The sequence below is a fragment of the Schistocerca piceifrons genome, chromosome 1 (assembly GCF_021461385.2).
Source record: "Schistocerca piceifrons isolate TAMUIC-IGC-003096 chromosome 1, iqSchPice1.1, whole genome shotgun sequence".
Classification (NCBI taxonomy): Eukaryota; Metazoa; Arthropoda; class Insecta; order Orthoptera; family Acrididae; genus Schistocerca; species Schistocerca piceifrons.
Genome location: NC_060138.1, coordinates 1,076,630,663 through 1,076,649,440, shown reverse-complemented (window position 1 = coordinate 1,076,649,440; position 18,778 = coordinate 1,076,630,663). Strand labels below are relative to the sequence as shown.

The 18,778-nt window shown below is 39.4% G+C and overlaps 1 protein-coding gene across 1 annotated transcript in view; it reads right to left on the bottom strand.

Moving 5' to 3' along the window:
- Positions 1–18,463, bottom strand: part of LOC124802441 — a 96,044-nt gene extending 77,581 nt beyond the window's left edge. Inside the window, exons 1-2 of the mRNA XM_047263228.1 lie at positions 18,444–18,463; positions 655–729 (exon numbers count right to left, since the gene is read on the bottom strand). Coding sequence (XP_047119184.1) covers positions 655–712 — 58 coding nt within the window. The 5' untranslated portion in view covers positions 713–729; positions 18,444–18,463. The remainder of the gene's footprint in view (positions 1–654; positions 730–18,443) is intronic.
- Between the last annotated feature and the right edge of the window lie 315 nt (positions 18,464–18,778).

Here is an 18,778-nt window from a genome sequence, read left to right as displayed (position 1 = left end):
TCAAAGTCGACTAGCGCACTCCTGTTAGACAGGTTTACCGAACATTGTAAAAAATATACAACTTCATAATTATTTCATACGGCGTATACTGCCGAATGTGCACTAATTAACCGAGTCTTGGCGCGGAAAGTTTACCTTCTTAAGACTGTCCAGAAAGTGTAGTTTCCCTATTGTAACTACATTCCCAGGAGATCCCTATAAACGTCAAAGTTCTTAATTTTTAATAAGTTTACATAATATAAATCGCAATTCAGGGTAAATTAGATGGTCCATTGGCCGTGCTTTATGGACGAAGGAAGAGAAGAAGAATAGTGTCTAACATCCCGTCGATTACGACGTCATTCGAGACGGTTCAGAAGCTCAGATAATCGACCGTGCTCTTGCAAAGAAACCGTTTGCATTAGGGAAATGACTGAAAACCTGAATGTGGATGCCCTCAAGGGGATTTGAAGTGCCATACTCGCGAAAACGAGTCCATTGTTCAACCATTACACTATCTTGCCCTGTGGTACCCTCTGCAGAAGGCACGTAACTACCGTATCACTTGTCTATGTGTTTGATTTAATGTTTCACGAAACAGAAAGAACTGACGAAACATCCAACTTAAAAAAAAACCTAGTCTATATAATGTAATCAGTGGTATGAATTAATTACCTTGGAGCAGGACTATACCACTTATCAACATCGTCAGCAAAGACCTCTCGGAGCCCATGATCAGCAAGCAGGAACCTGCGAAAGAAAGACGTATTATTTGACAATTACAGAAATTATGCCAAATAAACAGTCTAATGGAAGTCGGGAGAATTACTAGCTCATAATGACGTATCGCTGGATGTGAATATGTGCTACAACTGAAATGCAGTTACAGTTGTTGACGCTGTGGATCACTTAAACGTGCGTGTAGTACATTTTAAATTTTTATTTCTGTTTGTATATGTTTCACGCTTGTTTCTTGATTAAGGGGCGATTAAAAAGTACCCATTTGACGGCATAGCTGCAGCGTATATGAAACCCAGTGTGACTCTGACGTGGGTTTATAATCACCGACGTACAGAGAACGGGTTAGTGTGCCTCCGAACGAAAACTTTCTGATCACTCTTTATATGTTGTACCTTTACTAGTACTCATTAATTTAGCTTATACCATAGTTATAAAATTCTGGAAACTTACTTAAGTAATAAGATAAAAACTGAAAAACAGTCGTTGCAGTCGTACTAAGAGACACCAGTGATGGCATGTTTCGAAAATAATTTGTTGTCCGACACAATCGTAACAATTTCAATACGAAAGTATTGGCCGACTTCAGGTCATAAGCAGGGTACTGTAGTCCTTTCCCATTGCTGTGGAAACAACATTGTCAATGACATCAATCAGAAACATTGACACTTCCGCCGTAACCTCGGTGGGCCATCCTATCCTCTCATGGCCGGAAGATGGCCAGTAATTGCGTACTGAAGTAGTTGTGATTGTGCTGGACAGTAAGTTATCATCAAAAACGAAAAGTATAGGACTATCAGCGATTTAGTCTTCAAAACTGGAACGGTTGCTTTAAAATTTTTCGACTCGGTCCCAGTGCCACCCTATAATCTCCCCTAAAGGCCACAGTAGATAACGAAATTCACTTGCAGAGAAAAAGGCAACCAAGAGTCACTAGTAGATTGATTCCTCACTTGAGACCAAGAAAAGAATAAATAATTAAAAAGAATATACGTACAAGAAGGATAATAGGTTGTCCACGAAAAGTTGTAGATCTTAGATTAATATTTCCTTTTTATTTTCAGAAAGCACTGATAAGAACGAATCGAAAAAATACTTTTGACTTTCTATGGAAGTGGATGATGGGAACGCAGTGACAATCATTTAGCACCCGTGAAGTGGGCGGATGGATACTAACGTACATATCGTTATTTTCGTCCTTTAGAGACCTCGAAGGACAGCATATTAATTTCAGTACCACCCCACTATTTGTTTACTTTTAACCAATATTCTTTCATGATTTCAAAGTGTACATTTTTATTTCTTCAAACCATTTCACTCCTGTTACCTTGCTCTCTATACTTTTGGAAGTCTTGTATTTTTAACATTTCTACTTCTAAGTAACTGCTTTCTGTCAGACCTTTTTCTTTAATACAGTATGTTTATAAATATTTTTCAATGTTTCCCATTTATTTGACATTAATGAGCTATACTGCTTGATAAATCAGTATCGACTATAGTTGCAATGAAACAATAAATTTATTCATTTGGTTTGGATGTTCACCAGGTTTCTTGATTTTTGTCACGTTTTCAGATTCACGGCATATGTATTTTAGATTTAGATTCAGTATCCATCAGCATATACTATATTTTTTTCATTCGTAAACTATTCTGTATAACAAGTCCTTAGACCAATTAACGTCCCAAAACACCTGGAAAGTATTTTAGCCTTCGAGCGGTTCGAATCTCCTACGAATGGCTTCATACATCGAAATCTCATTGCACTATCTTCACACATGCTCCAACTTTTGGACCGATAAATTCCGCTGTTGAGTGAGTTTGATAAATCGCTGGAAGGCTTAGGACTCTCCGAAGGAATTTAGCTTTTACAGGGACAATTTTTCTAGTACATTCGTATCGACATATCAGTTTGATAGCAAAATGCAGTCAATGACTTATATTTGTTGTTACTGAAAGCGTCACTTATAGGTGAGTTATTTGTTATTTCATATAAACAAATTCACCTTGTACATGTTTGTAATCAGGGTTTGGGAACCAACGTAACCACCATTGATACAACTTAAATAAAAAGGTCTCAAGAGGCAAAGTGTAAATCTTTCTATAACTCTCTCAGTTTATGATGCTCAGGTGTTGACATTTTATATCACAATGATTTATTGCAGTTTTGATTCAGACCATTACTTACCTATCGTCAAATTCAAGACACCGATCGAGGTGGCGCAGTGGTTAGCACATTGGCCTCGTATTCGGGAGGACGACAGTTCAAAACCTGCGTCCGGCCATCCTGATTTAGGTTTTCCGTGATTTCCCTAAATCGCTTCAGGCAAATGACGGAATTGTTCCTGTGAAAGAGCACGGCCGACTTCCTCCCCATCCTTCCCTAATGCGATGGGACCGATGACTTCGATTCCCCCAAATCGACCAACCAACCAAACTCAAGATTAGGTGAATATTTAGAAAAAAGAACCAATACCAAACCAAATAGTTTACCGTACAGAAGTAAGAATACCTATATGTTGGGAACAGCTTGAAAAAGACATTATTCAGACTGCAGAAGAAGTTATGCTCAAAGCCATCAACAATCGTGTAAATTAGAAAAATCATAAAACAACTTATAATAACAAAGCATTAGGAGAAATAAATACAGTTGCTAAATATGGAAACACTCAGTGGCAATATTATTGCCTAACAGAAATTATAAATTAAGTTTGAACAGGCACCTTACCATCAGAATGGTAACTGGTCTCTTTTCATGTACCAAGTAGACTTTTCTGAGCACTGTAGTCTTCAGGTACTAACATTACTGTTCCGTAAGCCCATTTAAAAGCCATTGTTACGAAACTTGATGCGAAATAATTGCATTTTTTCAGCTAGTCATGTAGCTGTGTAAATGCATAGTTACGTAGTATGAGAGACAGCAACGTTAAAATACTTTTCTGAATTGGATGAGATACTGAGCAAAAAATTTAACACTCATTTTATTTCGTGGATGCATTTCTGGCTTCAACTCCCTCTTGTGTAGGGGCTGATGTTAAAGTCCATGTTTGTTGAACATTAGTCGAGAAACTTATTCACATTTTATCGCACTTTCTTTTACTTGCCACCCAGGTAGACAAAACAAATTTAGGCATCAGTTTTCTGCAGTCGCTAAAGAGAGTTTCTTTCGAACATACACGCATTCATACTGATCACTGCCATCAGTCAATAAGTTGGTAAAATATTCCGAGTGCATTTTAAATACCAATTACTGTTTCCAACATAAATAAGTGATACTTGACGCACATTCTGTCCGCAGCATAAAAACTAACTTACAGCTCAACATCCAGACTAAGACTGTACGAGTCGAGACCATAACAAAGACTAAATATCTTTTGGCATGTATGACAAATGATATATTACAGCAACAAGTTCTAGTTTCTTCCAGAACAGACAATTGGTCGGATTGGCATTTGTACATAGTTTTCTGCGTCCATGAGTGAACAGTTATAACGAAAACATGCCTCTTGAGATTAGTGAAATTTATGAAATTAAAATAATTGTGTATTATAGTAGAAAATTGTTAAATAGAGCTTTGTAGAAACTATGGCATATTCCACATTGCCAAAATAAAAAGAGTTTATATTTTCTCCATGTGACTGTTTTTCATGAAAAATTGAGTGTGCTTTAAAAAATTATAACAGTTCTTGATTTAATAGATAATGAAATGTTATGAGAAATTTCGTAACCAAAATATTGCAATGTGCGGAATATATGTCACTTAAGGTCAAATGAAACAAAAGGGATTTGTAGGATAATTATCTTATTTTAAAGTCATGTGCGGAATATATGTCACTTAAGGTCAAATGAAACAAAAGGGATTTGTAGGATAATTATCTTATTTTAAAGTCAGAAATCAAAATATTGCCACAAAGTATCACAGAAAAAATTGGAGATGTGTGAAATTTTAACAAATGTTTCCATATAGTAGACCAATCCCATAGGGTCGCCTACAACTGATATAAGATTCCCGCAATTCTGGTTTTAAATACAACTTACTCACTCGTTCTATGACTTAATTAGTAATATGGCTTACAGTTTTCTTTGATATGTATTGATTACACTATACTTTAGTCTTATTGTAGGCCCCATTCAGAAATTGCTCCTCTAAATTCATCAGTTTCATATATATATTTATATATAACCAGAAAATACAATGTCATCATAAAACGAATATAATTCAGGCGTTTTCCATTAACATACATTCCTTCAATTTTCGCAGATTGGTATCTGAAAATTTCTTCTATTGTTGCTAGAGATACTGCGTAGCTCTTGAATTACCTTCTATGGCAGTGATATGTGTTTCATGTTCGTTCATCATAACAGTGCAAAACACGACTGGTCTCTCCTTGATAAGCCAGCGGGACTGCATGTCCGAAACGCGCATAGATCCGCCTCCATACTCTTCAACGACGACCATCTGATGTAAGACAAATCCTGCAACCAAGTCCACTGACCCAGTTTCCATTCCAAGCGTTCACTTGCCAACCCTCTTCTTCCAGCACCACGGTGCTGAGGGGTGTTCGTACTGTTGCTCATAGTGGACACCTATTCGCCAAACAGAACGTGTGGAGAGGTTTTCGCACTATCTGGAGTCGACACAGCCAACTACTCTCCCCCGAAGAAGCAGTGAAAGACACAGTTGCATTTTCTTCAGGCTATGTACGAGCCTATATCTTTTAGATAGAGGTCATCAGCTGATGTAGTTGGCAGCGGGAAATCAATAAGAGGCAGATCTCCGATGTTTCGTGCCTCATAAAAGGACTGAATCTTTGGAGAACGTCGAACTACGGCGTACGCCAATTCGGTGGGTGATTCGCTGTGCTGACAAGGTTCCTCTCCGTAAAGTGGCGATTCTCCCAATGAAATGAACTTTCGAAGCATTACATTGGTTAGACGAACTTTTTGTTGCATAGATCCATAGCGAGACGATCCTTAAATATGTAGAATATGTCATAAAACAATATCCATAATACATTACGAGAAATGCTTATACGCAGTAGTTCATTTGTTAACATCGTATCAGTTTTTGCTGTCAGTACTGTAAAGTTTGTCATTCAATAAATGTATAAATCCGGAATACTATGAATTGTAACAGCTCTGTTAATTCCGATCATGTGATAATGCGAAACTCTTTGACGCTATTTTTGTGGTGCATTTCCAAAAGAAATATCGTACAGCGTACTGTAAAAAAAGCGTGAAAAGCAAACGGAATGCAAAAAATAAGCAAAGAAAATCAACTAAAGAAAATGAGCGCATTAATTGAATCTAATGGTTGTAAATATTATGTCGCATGAACGTCTGAAAAACTAGAATTATTTAAATAACTCACGGACACAGATTAATGGTTATCGTTCGCCACAGTTGAGTATAATTACATGTTATCTATTCATTATGAAACAATTTTGTGATTAAACCGAAAGAAAACAAAAAGATAAAATACTTTACGTGTATGTTATTCTGTGCTGCACGCTTCCATTTCACTGTTTTGATTATAATGCAAATAGGATGTAGTTACGTTTACTTAGTTTCCTCAACAACGTAGATGTATATTACAACAGCAAGTGTTTTCCGGCAGTGAGGGAACGCAGAAAAATACTGCGTAGCACATTGCATGGTATGATCTTGATCATTCTCAGTGTTAATACGAAACATCACAGCAATATTTAAGGTACGTTAATTATATCACAGCCATTTTCGTTTAATGAACATCATCAAGTGGTACTGAAAGTCAGCAATAGTCTTCGTAACTAATCTGAATTACTAAAAAGCTAATTCGGTTCATGGTTCGGTCCAATTGCACGATTCCAGTTGCAGGGAGCAATCCACCGGCTTTCAGGGGCAACATAAATTTGAACTTCAGTATTTTGTACCAAATTTAAAAATTTAAAATGGTGTTATGATCTGCTCATGTAAAGGTTATGCTAACGGTTTAACGCAGTAAAACAAGTATTACCTTTAAAACTGTCTTGAAGCATCATAACCCATGGCGCGCAAATTACCCAGATAATATTCATCCAGTGTTTCAGAATGACAACACTTATAGACTTCCAACAAACTTTAAACATAATTTCAAAACTTTTACTCGCTGGAAAACCCCACAAAATTATTAAAGGAAAAAAAGGTCTTCGCTTACTACATTTTCACTGTTCAAGCAGTAAAACTTCAGGGTGCAGCATGATGTTATATTACTTCTTTGCTGCTAACTCTGTATGGAGACAGTCCAGAAACATAGCATTTTACGACACATAGGTCAGTAGATAAGACGTAATAAACATTGAGATGCGTGAGAAATTAGCTTTCACTTAAATTGGAGCTCAAATTATACAGACTATATGCATTCAGTGTTTGATAATGAGAGCACTTCGCAACTTACAGCAAACTTTAAGCATAGTTTCAGATCTTTTCTAAATTTTTTCTCGATTACATGCTTACTGTCAAATATTTAACTGATTTACTCATTTGTAAATTAATCAGACGTTTGAAGCTGTTTTATACATGAGAGTGCGGCACTTGAAAGAATCGGGGGTTTACTGGTTCATTAGTAATTAGTTGCAAACGCTTTTGGCGAATTTTCTGTGTTACCTGATGATGTTCACTGACGAAATCGTGTCCCTTAGAAAAACATAATTTCAGTACAGTTGTGGTCGGTCATTCTTATTAACATTAATATTGCAAAACTTTCTTCATCTAAGAAATTCCGTTATTAGAAAACAATCGAAAAGCGACAGTCATGAATAAAACAATAGTTTAAAGCCACATCATAGTCCTCTCTGAAATTGTACTAGATCATAATTGTGGCACAGATATGAACATAGAGCTATACACTATTCCTTCAGTATAGCAACAACGTTTAATACATGAAGACGCTTCAATAAGACAGTTTTGTAGATGGTGAATAAGTTTTTACGCTGTCTGGCATGTTGTATTGTATTAAACTGGGGACCTAGAAACGACGGAGAGGCTTCGTTTCCGCCGTAGTCCTCAATGGTTCACAACCCCACAACAGTCTACAGCAGTCTTCTCACCCAACCGCCGCCCCACACCGACCCCAGGGTTACTGTGCGGTTCGATCGCCAGTGGACCCCCCATTCCGCTCCCTCGCCCCCCTCCCCCCCCCCCCCCCTTGGGAACGTCTCACACCAGACGAGTGTAGCCCCAGATGTTTGCGTGGTAGAGTAACTACGGTGTACGTGTACGTGGAAACAGTGTTTGCGCAACAATCGCCGACATAGTGTAAGTGAGGTGGAATAAGGGGAACCAGCCCGCAATCGCCGAGGCAGATGAAAATGGTTCACAACCCCACACAGTCTACAGAGGTCTACTCACCCCACCGCCGCCCCACACCGACCCCAGGGTTATTGTGCGGTTCAACCCTCAGACCCCCAGTGGACCCCCCATTCCGCTCCCTCGACCTCCCCCCCCCCCCCCCCCTGGGAACGTCTCACTCACACCAGACGAGTGTAGCCCCAAATGTTTGCGTGGTAGAGTAACTATGTTGTACGTGGCAGCAGTGTTTGCGCAAGAATCGCCGACATAGTGTAAGTGAGGTGGAATAAGAGGAACCAGCCCGCATTCGCCGAGGCAGATGGAAAACCGCCTTAAAAACCATCCACAGACTGGCCGACATGTGAACATGTGTTTTGAAGACGTGGGAAGACTGCACATGACTTCATCATGTTGACATCTTCCCGCAAGATATACCAAAGTACCGTTAAGTGGATGTTAAGCTTTTCATAAATCTTCTATAGATGGCCTCACATTCCATCCTGGAGTTCTTTTCTGGCTGTATGCTGGTGTTTGTGATAAACGGTGCTTTCGGTTTTAAGCGTTGTACTTCAATGACGATCCTGATTTCGGATTTGGATCTGAGCGTGGTTGCGAGTTGAGATTACCTAAACAAGTACTGACAATATGCAGGTTAATTTCGAAGTAACTTCCTTAGGGGGAATAGGACCCGCAATCGCTTGAAACAGTCTGAATAATAACAGCCGTGTTGAGCGATATTTGGTGAATTAAAACATCCCTTTATTTTGCTTTTTTTACTGCACAGTAGACATTTTGAACTGATAGTATACTATTTCCCATCAACATGTACAAACTTGTGTTGCTATCCAAGCATTTACCCAATAACACAATGTATCAATGTAAGGGGACGCCCGAACTTTACAATTAAAGACATGACACCAAGTGTTTTTTGAACACCAGTTGTGTAGCATACCACTTACAAGAGTGTAAAGAGGTGCAGCAACACCTCACCGACAGTTAGTGAGAGATTAGTTCAGTTCTGATGAGTTCTAATTTAAAATCATGTGAAAATGACTGCGAAACTGAGCAGCAACGAATTCAAAATAAAGAAATGTTTTTAGGGAAGTTCAGTGCCAAACCCTGATTACGTTAAATTTAACACATTTCTATCTGATTTTCTCAGTAACGATCCAAGGTAATACATTCACTGATATACTATCAAGTATCTATCTTTGTTAGGAATCAAGAAATGAATTTTTAATGGAGGTCTTAAAAATAAGTAATTTAAAAAAAATAGTTTTTATGATCAAACTAATGTTTCTATCTGTACCATTGTATTTCCACGCAAAGACAATACCGCTGTCAATAAGAGGTAAAAATTTCATAGCTTTAGCTTAAGTAGCTTCTGAGATAACGGGGAACATCTGCAAAAAAATATTTTTTTCAGAATTCGCACTTGGAAGTCGAAGGAAAGGAAAACTCACTATTGTATGAAGAGAGAGCCTAAAACCCTCCAGTTCTGTAATTTTTATCATCTTGAGTATCAACCAGACGCAGTCTCCTTCTCAGCCAGAGGCATTTTGCAGCTTCTGTTGTATTTTTGATCATAATTTCTGCTTTGGAGACTCGATGTCTAGACAGTTCTTGTATAATTGCTTCTGTATTATGGCCAAACTTAATTTAGAATTGCTTCAGAACCTTGATTATGTCTGAATTTCTATCACTGAAGGTGATCCCAGCATCATTGACCCCAATATTTTGTGTTTTCAACTCCATAAATACGTTTTTGTGCACCCTGGTCCATACAACGTTAACGAAAGACTCATTTACATTTTGAGGAATTTATTCAGATGACCTGGATGTGCTAGATCTCTGTATATTGGCTTTACTGCTGCGCCAACAGTTTCTGGGATGATGTTTCCATTGGTATATTCGGTTTCTGCAGCCATAGCTTTGCGGTATTCACACCAGTCAACTGACCCAAGTTATATAGTGGCAGCTTCTCATCACTTGGAGTCTTGTGGGAAAACATTGCCCACACTGCCTTCCTCGTTCTTTCCGGGTTGTTTATATTCTTTCTAATGGCTTGGCGATAGTATTCACTTAGCTGATTGATTGTTTCGTCAGTCAAAAGTCCTCTAACTGTCTCGCCATTTTCAAGCTTTTTGCTAGTCGGGCACACATTCATCTCTGCACGTGACAGACGCATTCCTACTTTTGCGGTCTTAGCCAATTATGGATTCGAATGAATTATAGTCACAATCACCACTGAATTTATCATAGCGACACCAATTTGTTCTTGAGAGCGCTAAAACCTCTTCACAGCTGAGGTATTCTCCAGTCCTCCACTGGATCCATCATATGTTTTCTGATTGTTGTGTTCATGCAGTTGTTTGTTTTCATTATTGGTACCTACTTTTGTGATCCATGGTAATGTTTTGACAATACTTAGACATCCAGCACCTTCAACAAGAATGCTTAAATTAATGGACCCTTTCCTGCCATGATCCGTCAAATTGTATGCAGTTATTTCCACCATTTTCTTCAGCTGCTTCCACTGTTGTAAATTTCATTAATTCTTTTACAGTTACTTTTACTGTTTCCCCTAAAGCCTTTGTATATCTTCAAACATTCGTAGGAGGCATGACAGATTCTTAACAGCACATAAAGCTTTTCCTGCTCTAGGTCCTTTACCAATGCATCTCAGCCCACAGAAATATTGACGATCGTCTCAAAAAGATTATTGTTTTTATATTTTTCAGTTGCCCAAAGTTCTTTCTCACTGTCACATCTCGAACTATAGACTTCATTACTGTTCACAAGCTTCTTCTTCGAAGCACTTGGTGATGAAGAACCCTGTTCAGTGTTGCTTGCCCTAACTTCATTCTCTGAATGTAAACTTCCAGCAGGACATGTTCTGTAAAATCTATTTCTCTTACTTCTTCTGTTTTTAAATATTTCCTTTGGTGGAGTCAGATCAAAGTGAGAAACACCATTCAGTGGGCAACGCGTCAAAATACACACTACAAATGGTGTAATGTGCCTAACAGAACGCGGATGATACCATGCATTATACAACAAGAAAGAAGAGACATCTACCAACGATTGTAGCAGCAGGATGTTCACTACAAATCGACATATATTGCCGCCTTCTAGAGCAAACAGTTTCCGAGATATCTTGTTCTAACTGAACAAGTGCTCATGGGACCTGTATAAATTACTTTAGCTGTAAATTATTTCAAAATACCTTTTTCTGGGTCGTCCAAACTCAGCGACACATGCATTAGATTAAAGAGAAAACTCCAAATAAAAGTTTTCAATAAAAAAATAAAAATCGACATTTTACACCCAGACTAATTTTTCACTTCCCTTAATCCACCGAATGCCAGTATGGCAGAAATTGTTCGCACAGTTTTCATAAATCAAGTAAACCATCAACGGGTCTCTGTGCAAACTGCTGTAGCTTGATGATTATAATGGTTAAATCACAATCATTGAAAACTATGACTACTAACAATTTGTGATGGTTTCAACCTTGTTACCTGCCATTTGTCACAACCCGTTAATCTCCAAAATCAGGCACTACTGTTTGGAAGCTCTTTTCCCACTGAGGAATATATTCGTGGCAAATCGTAGATGCGTGCACTTACCTTTACGAAGGTGATAAGCTCTTTTCACTGCGGTACTGGCATTGTGATGATGACGTCTACTTTGACATAATCCCGATATTAACAAATTGAGAGGTTAGTTTTTCAGCAAACAGACCACTTTTTTAGTGGTCCATTGTTGTTCTAACCATTCTCGGTAGTTGATAGTTGGAAACAGACCTGTGATATCGTCCAGAGATCGTGGTGCAACACCAAGGTCTGCAGCGCACATCGATACCAAAGACGTAAGCGAGGTCTCACTGTAACCCGCAACGAGGGATAGGAGACACACCTGAAGACTGTGCCTCTCTCACAGCACAGTAGCACTCTCTCACGGAGGCCAATATAGCATGGAACGGCTCTATACAGTTCATGACCTCAGCTGAAGCAGCCAACATAATCGAGTAGGACTAACATGTTGTTAAAAATGTCAGATTTATTTATTTTATTTATTTATTTAATTATTGTTCCGTGGGACCAAATTAAGGAGAAGTCTCCATGGTCATGGAACGAGTCAATACATGAAATTATAACACGATATTAGAAACAGATAAAATGAAATATAAAAAGAAACAATTCAGGTGACAAGTCGTAAGTTTAAATAAAGAAAATCAACAATGTAACACTGGAATTTGCTTAATTTTTTAGCTCTTCCAGGAGCTCCTCGACAGAATAGAAGGAGTGACCCATGAGCAAACTCTTCAGTTTAGACTTAAAAGAGTTTGGGCTACTGCTAAGATTTTTGAGTTCTTGTGGTAGCTTATTGAAAATGGATGCAGCAGAATACTGCACTCCTTCCTGCACAAGAGTGAAGGAAGTGCATTCCACATGCAGCCTGGATTTCTGCCTAGTATTAACTGAGTGAAAGCTGCTAACTCTTGGGAATAGGCTAATATTGCTAACAACAAACGACATTAAAGAAAATATATACTGTGAGGGCAATGTCAGAATTCCCGGACTATTGAATAGGGGTCGACAAGAGGTTCTCGAGCTTACACCACATACAGCTCGAACAGCCCGTTTTTGAACCAAAAATACCCTTTTTGAATCAGAAGAATTACCCCAAAAAATAATACCATACGACATAAGCGTTTGAAAATATGCGAAGTAGACTACTTTTCGTGTTGAAGTGTCACTTATTTCAGATACTGTTCTAATGGTAAATAAAGCAGCATTTAGTTTCTGAACAAGATCCTGGACATGGGCTTTCCACAACGGCTTACTATCTATCCGAACACCTAGGAACTTGAACTGTTCCCTCTCGCTTATAATATGCCCATTCTGTCTGATCAAAATATCGGTTCTTGTTGAATTGTGAGTTAGAAACTGTAAAAACTGAGTCTTACTGTGATTTAGCATCAAATTATTTTCCACAATCCACGAACTTATTTCATGATCTACATTATTTGATACTGTTTCAATATTACACACAAGATCCTTCACTATCAAGCTGGTGTCATCAGGAAACAGAAATATTTTTGAAACACCTGTAATACTAAAAGGCATATCATTTATATAAATAAGAAACAGCAGTGGCCCCAGCGCCGACCCTTGGGGAATGCCCCACTTAACAGTGCCCTATTGGGACTGAACATCACTACCACTCTCAATATTGCGGAGAATTACCTTCTGCTTTCTGTTCTTAAAGTAAGAGGCGAACCAATTGTAAGCTACTCCGCTTACTCCATAATGGTCCAACTTCTGCAGTAATATTTTGTGGTCAACACAGTCAAAAGCCTTCGTTAAATCAAAGAAAACACCTAGCGTTCGCAACCTTTCATTTAATCCGTCCAAAACCTCACAGAGAAAAGAGAATATAGCATTTTCAGTTGTTAATTCATTTCTAAAACCAAACTGAACATTTGACAGCAAATTATGTGAATTTAAATGCTCCAGTAACCTTGTATATACAACCTTCTCGATAACTTTAGCAAACACCGATGGCATAGAAATAGGTCTAAAATTGTCAACATTACCAATGTCTCCCTTTTTATAAAGTGGCTTCACTACCGAGTACTTTAATCGGTCAGGAAACCGACCACTCCTAAAGGAAAAGTTACAGATATGGCTAAGTACTGGGCTAACATACATAGAACAATACTTCAGTATTCTGCTAGATACCCCGTCATATCCATGAGAGTTCTTGGTCTTTAGTGATTTAATTATTAACTCAATCTCCTTCTTGTCAGTATCGTGGAGGAGCATTTCAGGTAACAGTCTCGAAACACTTTTTTCTAAGAGCGCTATATGATTCCCTGTTGGGACTAGGTTTCTATTTAGTTCACCTGCTATATTCAGAAAGTGATTATTAAATACTGTACATATATGCGACTTATCAGTAACACGGACACTCCCACTACGCACTGATTCTATATCCTCGACCTGTCTCTGCAGACCAGCCACTTCCTTTACGACTGACCATATGGTTTTAATTTTATCCTGAGACTTAGCTGTTCTATCTGGCTACCACATACTTTTTGCCTTCCTAATAACATTTTTAAACATCTTACAATACTGTTTGTAAAGGGCTGCTGCATTTAGATTTTGACTGTTTCTAACGTTCTGATATAATTGCCACTTTGTTCTACAAGATATTCTTATCCCTCTAGTCAGCCACCCAGGCTGCCTGTTTTTGCTAGTACCCTGTTTTGAACGTTCTAACGGAAAGCAACTTTCAAAGAGCACGAGAAAAGTCTTGAGAAAAGCATTATATTTATTGTCTACTGTATCAGCGCTATAAACATCTTGCCTCTCTTGTTCCTTGATAAGGTTTACAAAGGTCTCTACAGCAACCGGATCAGCTTTCCTAAACAGCTGATGACTATATTTAACACGTGTTGCAGCACAAAAATCTTTTAGAGTTAAAATTTGTGCATCATGATCTGAAAGGCCATTCACCTTTTTGCTAACAGAATGCCCTTCTAGTAATGAGGAACGAACAAAAATGTTGTCTATCGTTGTTCCACTCTTCCCTTGCACTCTCGTTGGAAAGAATACGGTTTGCATAAGATTATATGAATTAAGGAGGTCCATCAGCATCCTCTTCCTTGCACAATCACTTATACAATTAATATTGAAGTCACCACATATAACTAACTTTTTGTATTTCCTATAAAGTGAACCAAGAACCTCCTCTAGCTTTAGCAAAAATGTTGTGAAATCGGAGTCTGGGGATCTATAAATAACAACAGTTAGAAGTTTAGCTCCGTTAAATTTAACCACACCTGCACAACCTTCAAACACCTTTTCAGTGCAGTACTTTGAAACATCAATTGACTCAAATGGGATGCCGTTTTTCACATACATAGCTACTCCCCCACACCGCAAAGAGCTCCTAGAAAAGCTGCCAGCCAACCTGTATCCTGGTAAAGGAAGCCTCTGAATTATTTCCTTATTTAAGAAGTGTTCAGATATACGAATAATTTCAGAGTCAACATCTATAAGCAGTTCACTAACTTTATCTCTAATACCTTGTATATTTTGATGAAATGTACTAATTCCCTCATTGCTCGGATACCTAAGCTTTGTCAAAAGTGGTTCCTTTGTTAGAGAGACTTCCCTTAAGCAGGAATACCTTTCAGCTGACTTCAATCTAAAAAAGGTGAAGCTCTAACACCCACTACTACAGGAATTTTTCCATGAGTGGTCCCACCAACCCCACCTATGCTGTCACCTATAAGCTTTGCCAACCTCCCCTTCCCATACCTGTTGAGGTGCAGGTCATGTCTAGTGAAACCCGTCCTGCTGATAGACTCCACCGACATCACCGAAATGTGACCCATGCTTTCTGTCATCAGCGCACCCCCAAGTCTCATGTTATTACGCCTGACGGCTGTATCAAGATGAGGTCGATCGTGACGCTGAAACAGTTCCACGAAATGCACATTCGTGTTGCCAGTCTGAGTGGCTATCTTTTCCAGGTCACCATCTATGTCATACTCCCCATCCCTATCAATACTATTACCAGCCCCACCCACAATCACTACCTGATCCTCTTTAGTAAAATCCCTACATAACCCCCCTATGTTAACAGTCACCTGAGCCAATCCTGCATTAGGCTTCACAATGCTGGTGACCTGGTACTCACTCCCCAGCACTTCCTGCAACTGCTGGCCTACACCTCTGCCATGAGAACTACCTAACAGCAGAACCTTCTTCTTCCTCTTCGACTTTGCAACTGTTCTAGGCACAGTAACTACTGAGGTCTGCTGCATTCTTCCTACATCTACAGCTACTAGAGATTCCTCTCCACTAGACTCTGACAGTTGATCATATCCATTGTAAACACCAATAGTAAAACTATCTGAAAATCTTCTTCTCCTAGCAGATCTCTTGCCAACAGCCAGCTCCCATTCCCCAACCCCCTTCTCCCTCCTCATCCTATCTAGCTCCTCCTGTGCGTTTTTCAACTGCACCTGAAGGGCACAGATCTTACGCTCCTGCTCCTCTATCAACTTACTCTTGCTACTTAACCTGCAGTTCCAGGAGAGGATCTCACCAGAATGCCCACTGGCTTCCCCACTGCATTCCCCCCAGTGAAATACTTCGAACATGTACTTTTGTAAATAATGTGTAAATATTTAACACTGTACTTAAAGAGAAGAGTTTTCTAATAAGTGCACCAAGTGATGCTTTAAGGGGGGGGGGGGGGGGGGGAGGAGGAGAGTCAGCACAGGACATTTTAATTTCTACTGTCCATACGTTTACAAATAAATTCATAAAACTTTGTCACCATGACCAGAAAGGATTGAGGACTCACACTCAATGCAGTGTAAGTTCAAAAACGTAGCAAAATACCTTCTTTTTACATGTGAAATTTCATCATTTTTCACTTATTACTGGCTGCATTTGTTGCTATAGGTACACTTTTCTTCCTAAGTAAGAGAGATTCTTCGATGAATTTTTCATAGCCTACAAACAGTAGTTACAGGTGTATGAAAACTCTAGAATTTTCCAAATGTATCAAAAAACTGTGGAAAAATGAGATAATTAACTATAAAACTTGAGTTTTTTATAAACATGAAGTTTAAAATGTAACAGTTCATTCATTTTTTCATAAATTAAATAACTTCTAGAGTTTCATACACCTGTAACTATGGGTTGTATGCTGTGCAAAAGTCATTGAAGAATCTCTCTTACTTAGGAAGAAATATGTACCTATAGCAACAAATGCAGCCGGTAGTAAGTGAAAAAATGATGAAATTTCACATGTAAAAAAATGTGTTTTGTTACGTTTTTGAACTTCCACTGCTATGAGTATGAATCCTGAATCCTTCCTGGTCATGCTGTTAAAGTTTTATGAATCTATTTGTAAAAGTATAGACAGTGGAAATTAAAATGTCCTGTGGTGCCTCTCCTGCTCCAAGTCGGCCCGTTTGATGTCCTACCCCCCTTAACAGATAATGAAGGTTGTAAGTTATCGAGTAACCCTGTGGTAAAGGGCTGTATCAAGTTAATGAAATCTTTTTGTCATTCATGTAATAAAGGGAACTAATATTTCATATGTTGTTCATATGAGTCATCTCCCAGAGCAATCAAAGAACAGCACTTACGGCTGGACATTGTAATTTCGTCAAGTCAATGGCATGGTTCGAATGGCTCTGAGCACTATGGGACTCAACTTCTGAGGTCATCAGTCCCCTAGAACTTAGAACTACTTAAACCTAACCAACCTAAGGACATCACACACATCCATGCTCGACGCAGGATTCGAACCTGCGACTGTAGCGGTCGCGCAGTTCCAGACAGTAGCCCCTAGAACCGCTCGGCCATCCTGGCCGGCTCGTCAGGTCATATCAATTCGTTGACAAACACCTTCTACTTCTACATCTACATTTATACTCCGCAAGCCAATCCAGCGGTGTGTGGCGAAGGGCACTTTGTGTGCCACTGTCATTACCTCCACTTCCTGTTCCAGTCGCGTATGGTTTGCGGGAAGAACGACTGCCGGAAAGCCTCCGTGCGCGCTCGAATCTCTCTGATTTTACATTCGTGATCTCCTCGGGAAACAATATATTTCATACACGCACACCTTCCCCCGATATAGCTTCATTCTTTTGTGAACTTGATGATACATCAAGGATTTTGTGAACAAACTTCATACCAGAACGTTGCCACACTTCGAAGAAGGATAAATGGAGCTATCCAAAGTACTCAAGTTGTTATACTGAAACGCCTCTGGGCGGAAGTATGGTGTCAGCTCTGACGGCACCTTGAGTAAAAGGCACTGACATTTATGAATGAAACTAGTTCTTCTGTTAATAGGGAATACTACGTGAATTTGCACAGGTACGTACCTTACAGTTACAGGTTGAAAAGGTAAAAGGACTCTCATGTAACACACACATTTTAGACTAACACAGATCAGAGGAAACTGGCACGTAGGTTGACATTAGTGTCGTAGCGAAAATACAGATTTTTACTGTATAGCTTTCAAAATAATATACGAAATACGTTCCTCTGTAAGCAAAAGAAAGCATTACTTCCGGGCCCCGAGCTGTAGCGTCACAGCTAGGTACCGATAGCGCAAATACTGCGAAACACTGTTGACATTTGTTATATACAGTGGCTAACGTGACACTGACAGTTGGGGAAGGACCGGTTCCCTCTGGCATATTTACATGTGATAATGGGCAGCCCGAGGAAGCGCAGACGACAGGTGCGCACACTGACAGATGTAGTGCACATATTTTGTCGCCTGTTGGCATATCTCGTTTGCCTACGGCAAATGATAATGAGCCTTTCCAAACTTCCGGTGCCGGCCAGGGGCCTCCGGACCCACTTTCTGTCACTCACCTGTAACTTCGCTGAAGGGGTTTGCCAGTTCTGCGCTGCACGAGGCCGGAACAAAGGCGGCAGAGAGACTTTATACCAGTTGACTGCTACCTTGGCCGTGCAGTATTCAGGGCGATGAATGCAAGGAGCGACGCGAAGAAAAGAAAGCATGTAGTTTAATCTTCAGTGGAATCCCCGATAAGCCTCGTAGGCACGCGACGAATACGTAAACAGTCCACTCGACGGTATTTCTACGTCGCTCAATATTCCTTTCACTTCAGTGCGCACACTAACCCTAGATTGTGGGCGGAAGACAGACCGCACTTTACCGTTCAGTAGTGACAATACTGGTCGCA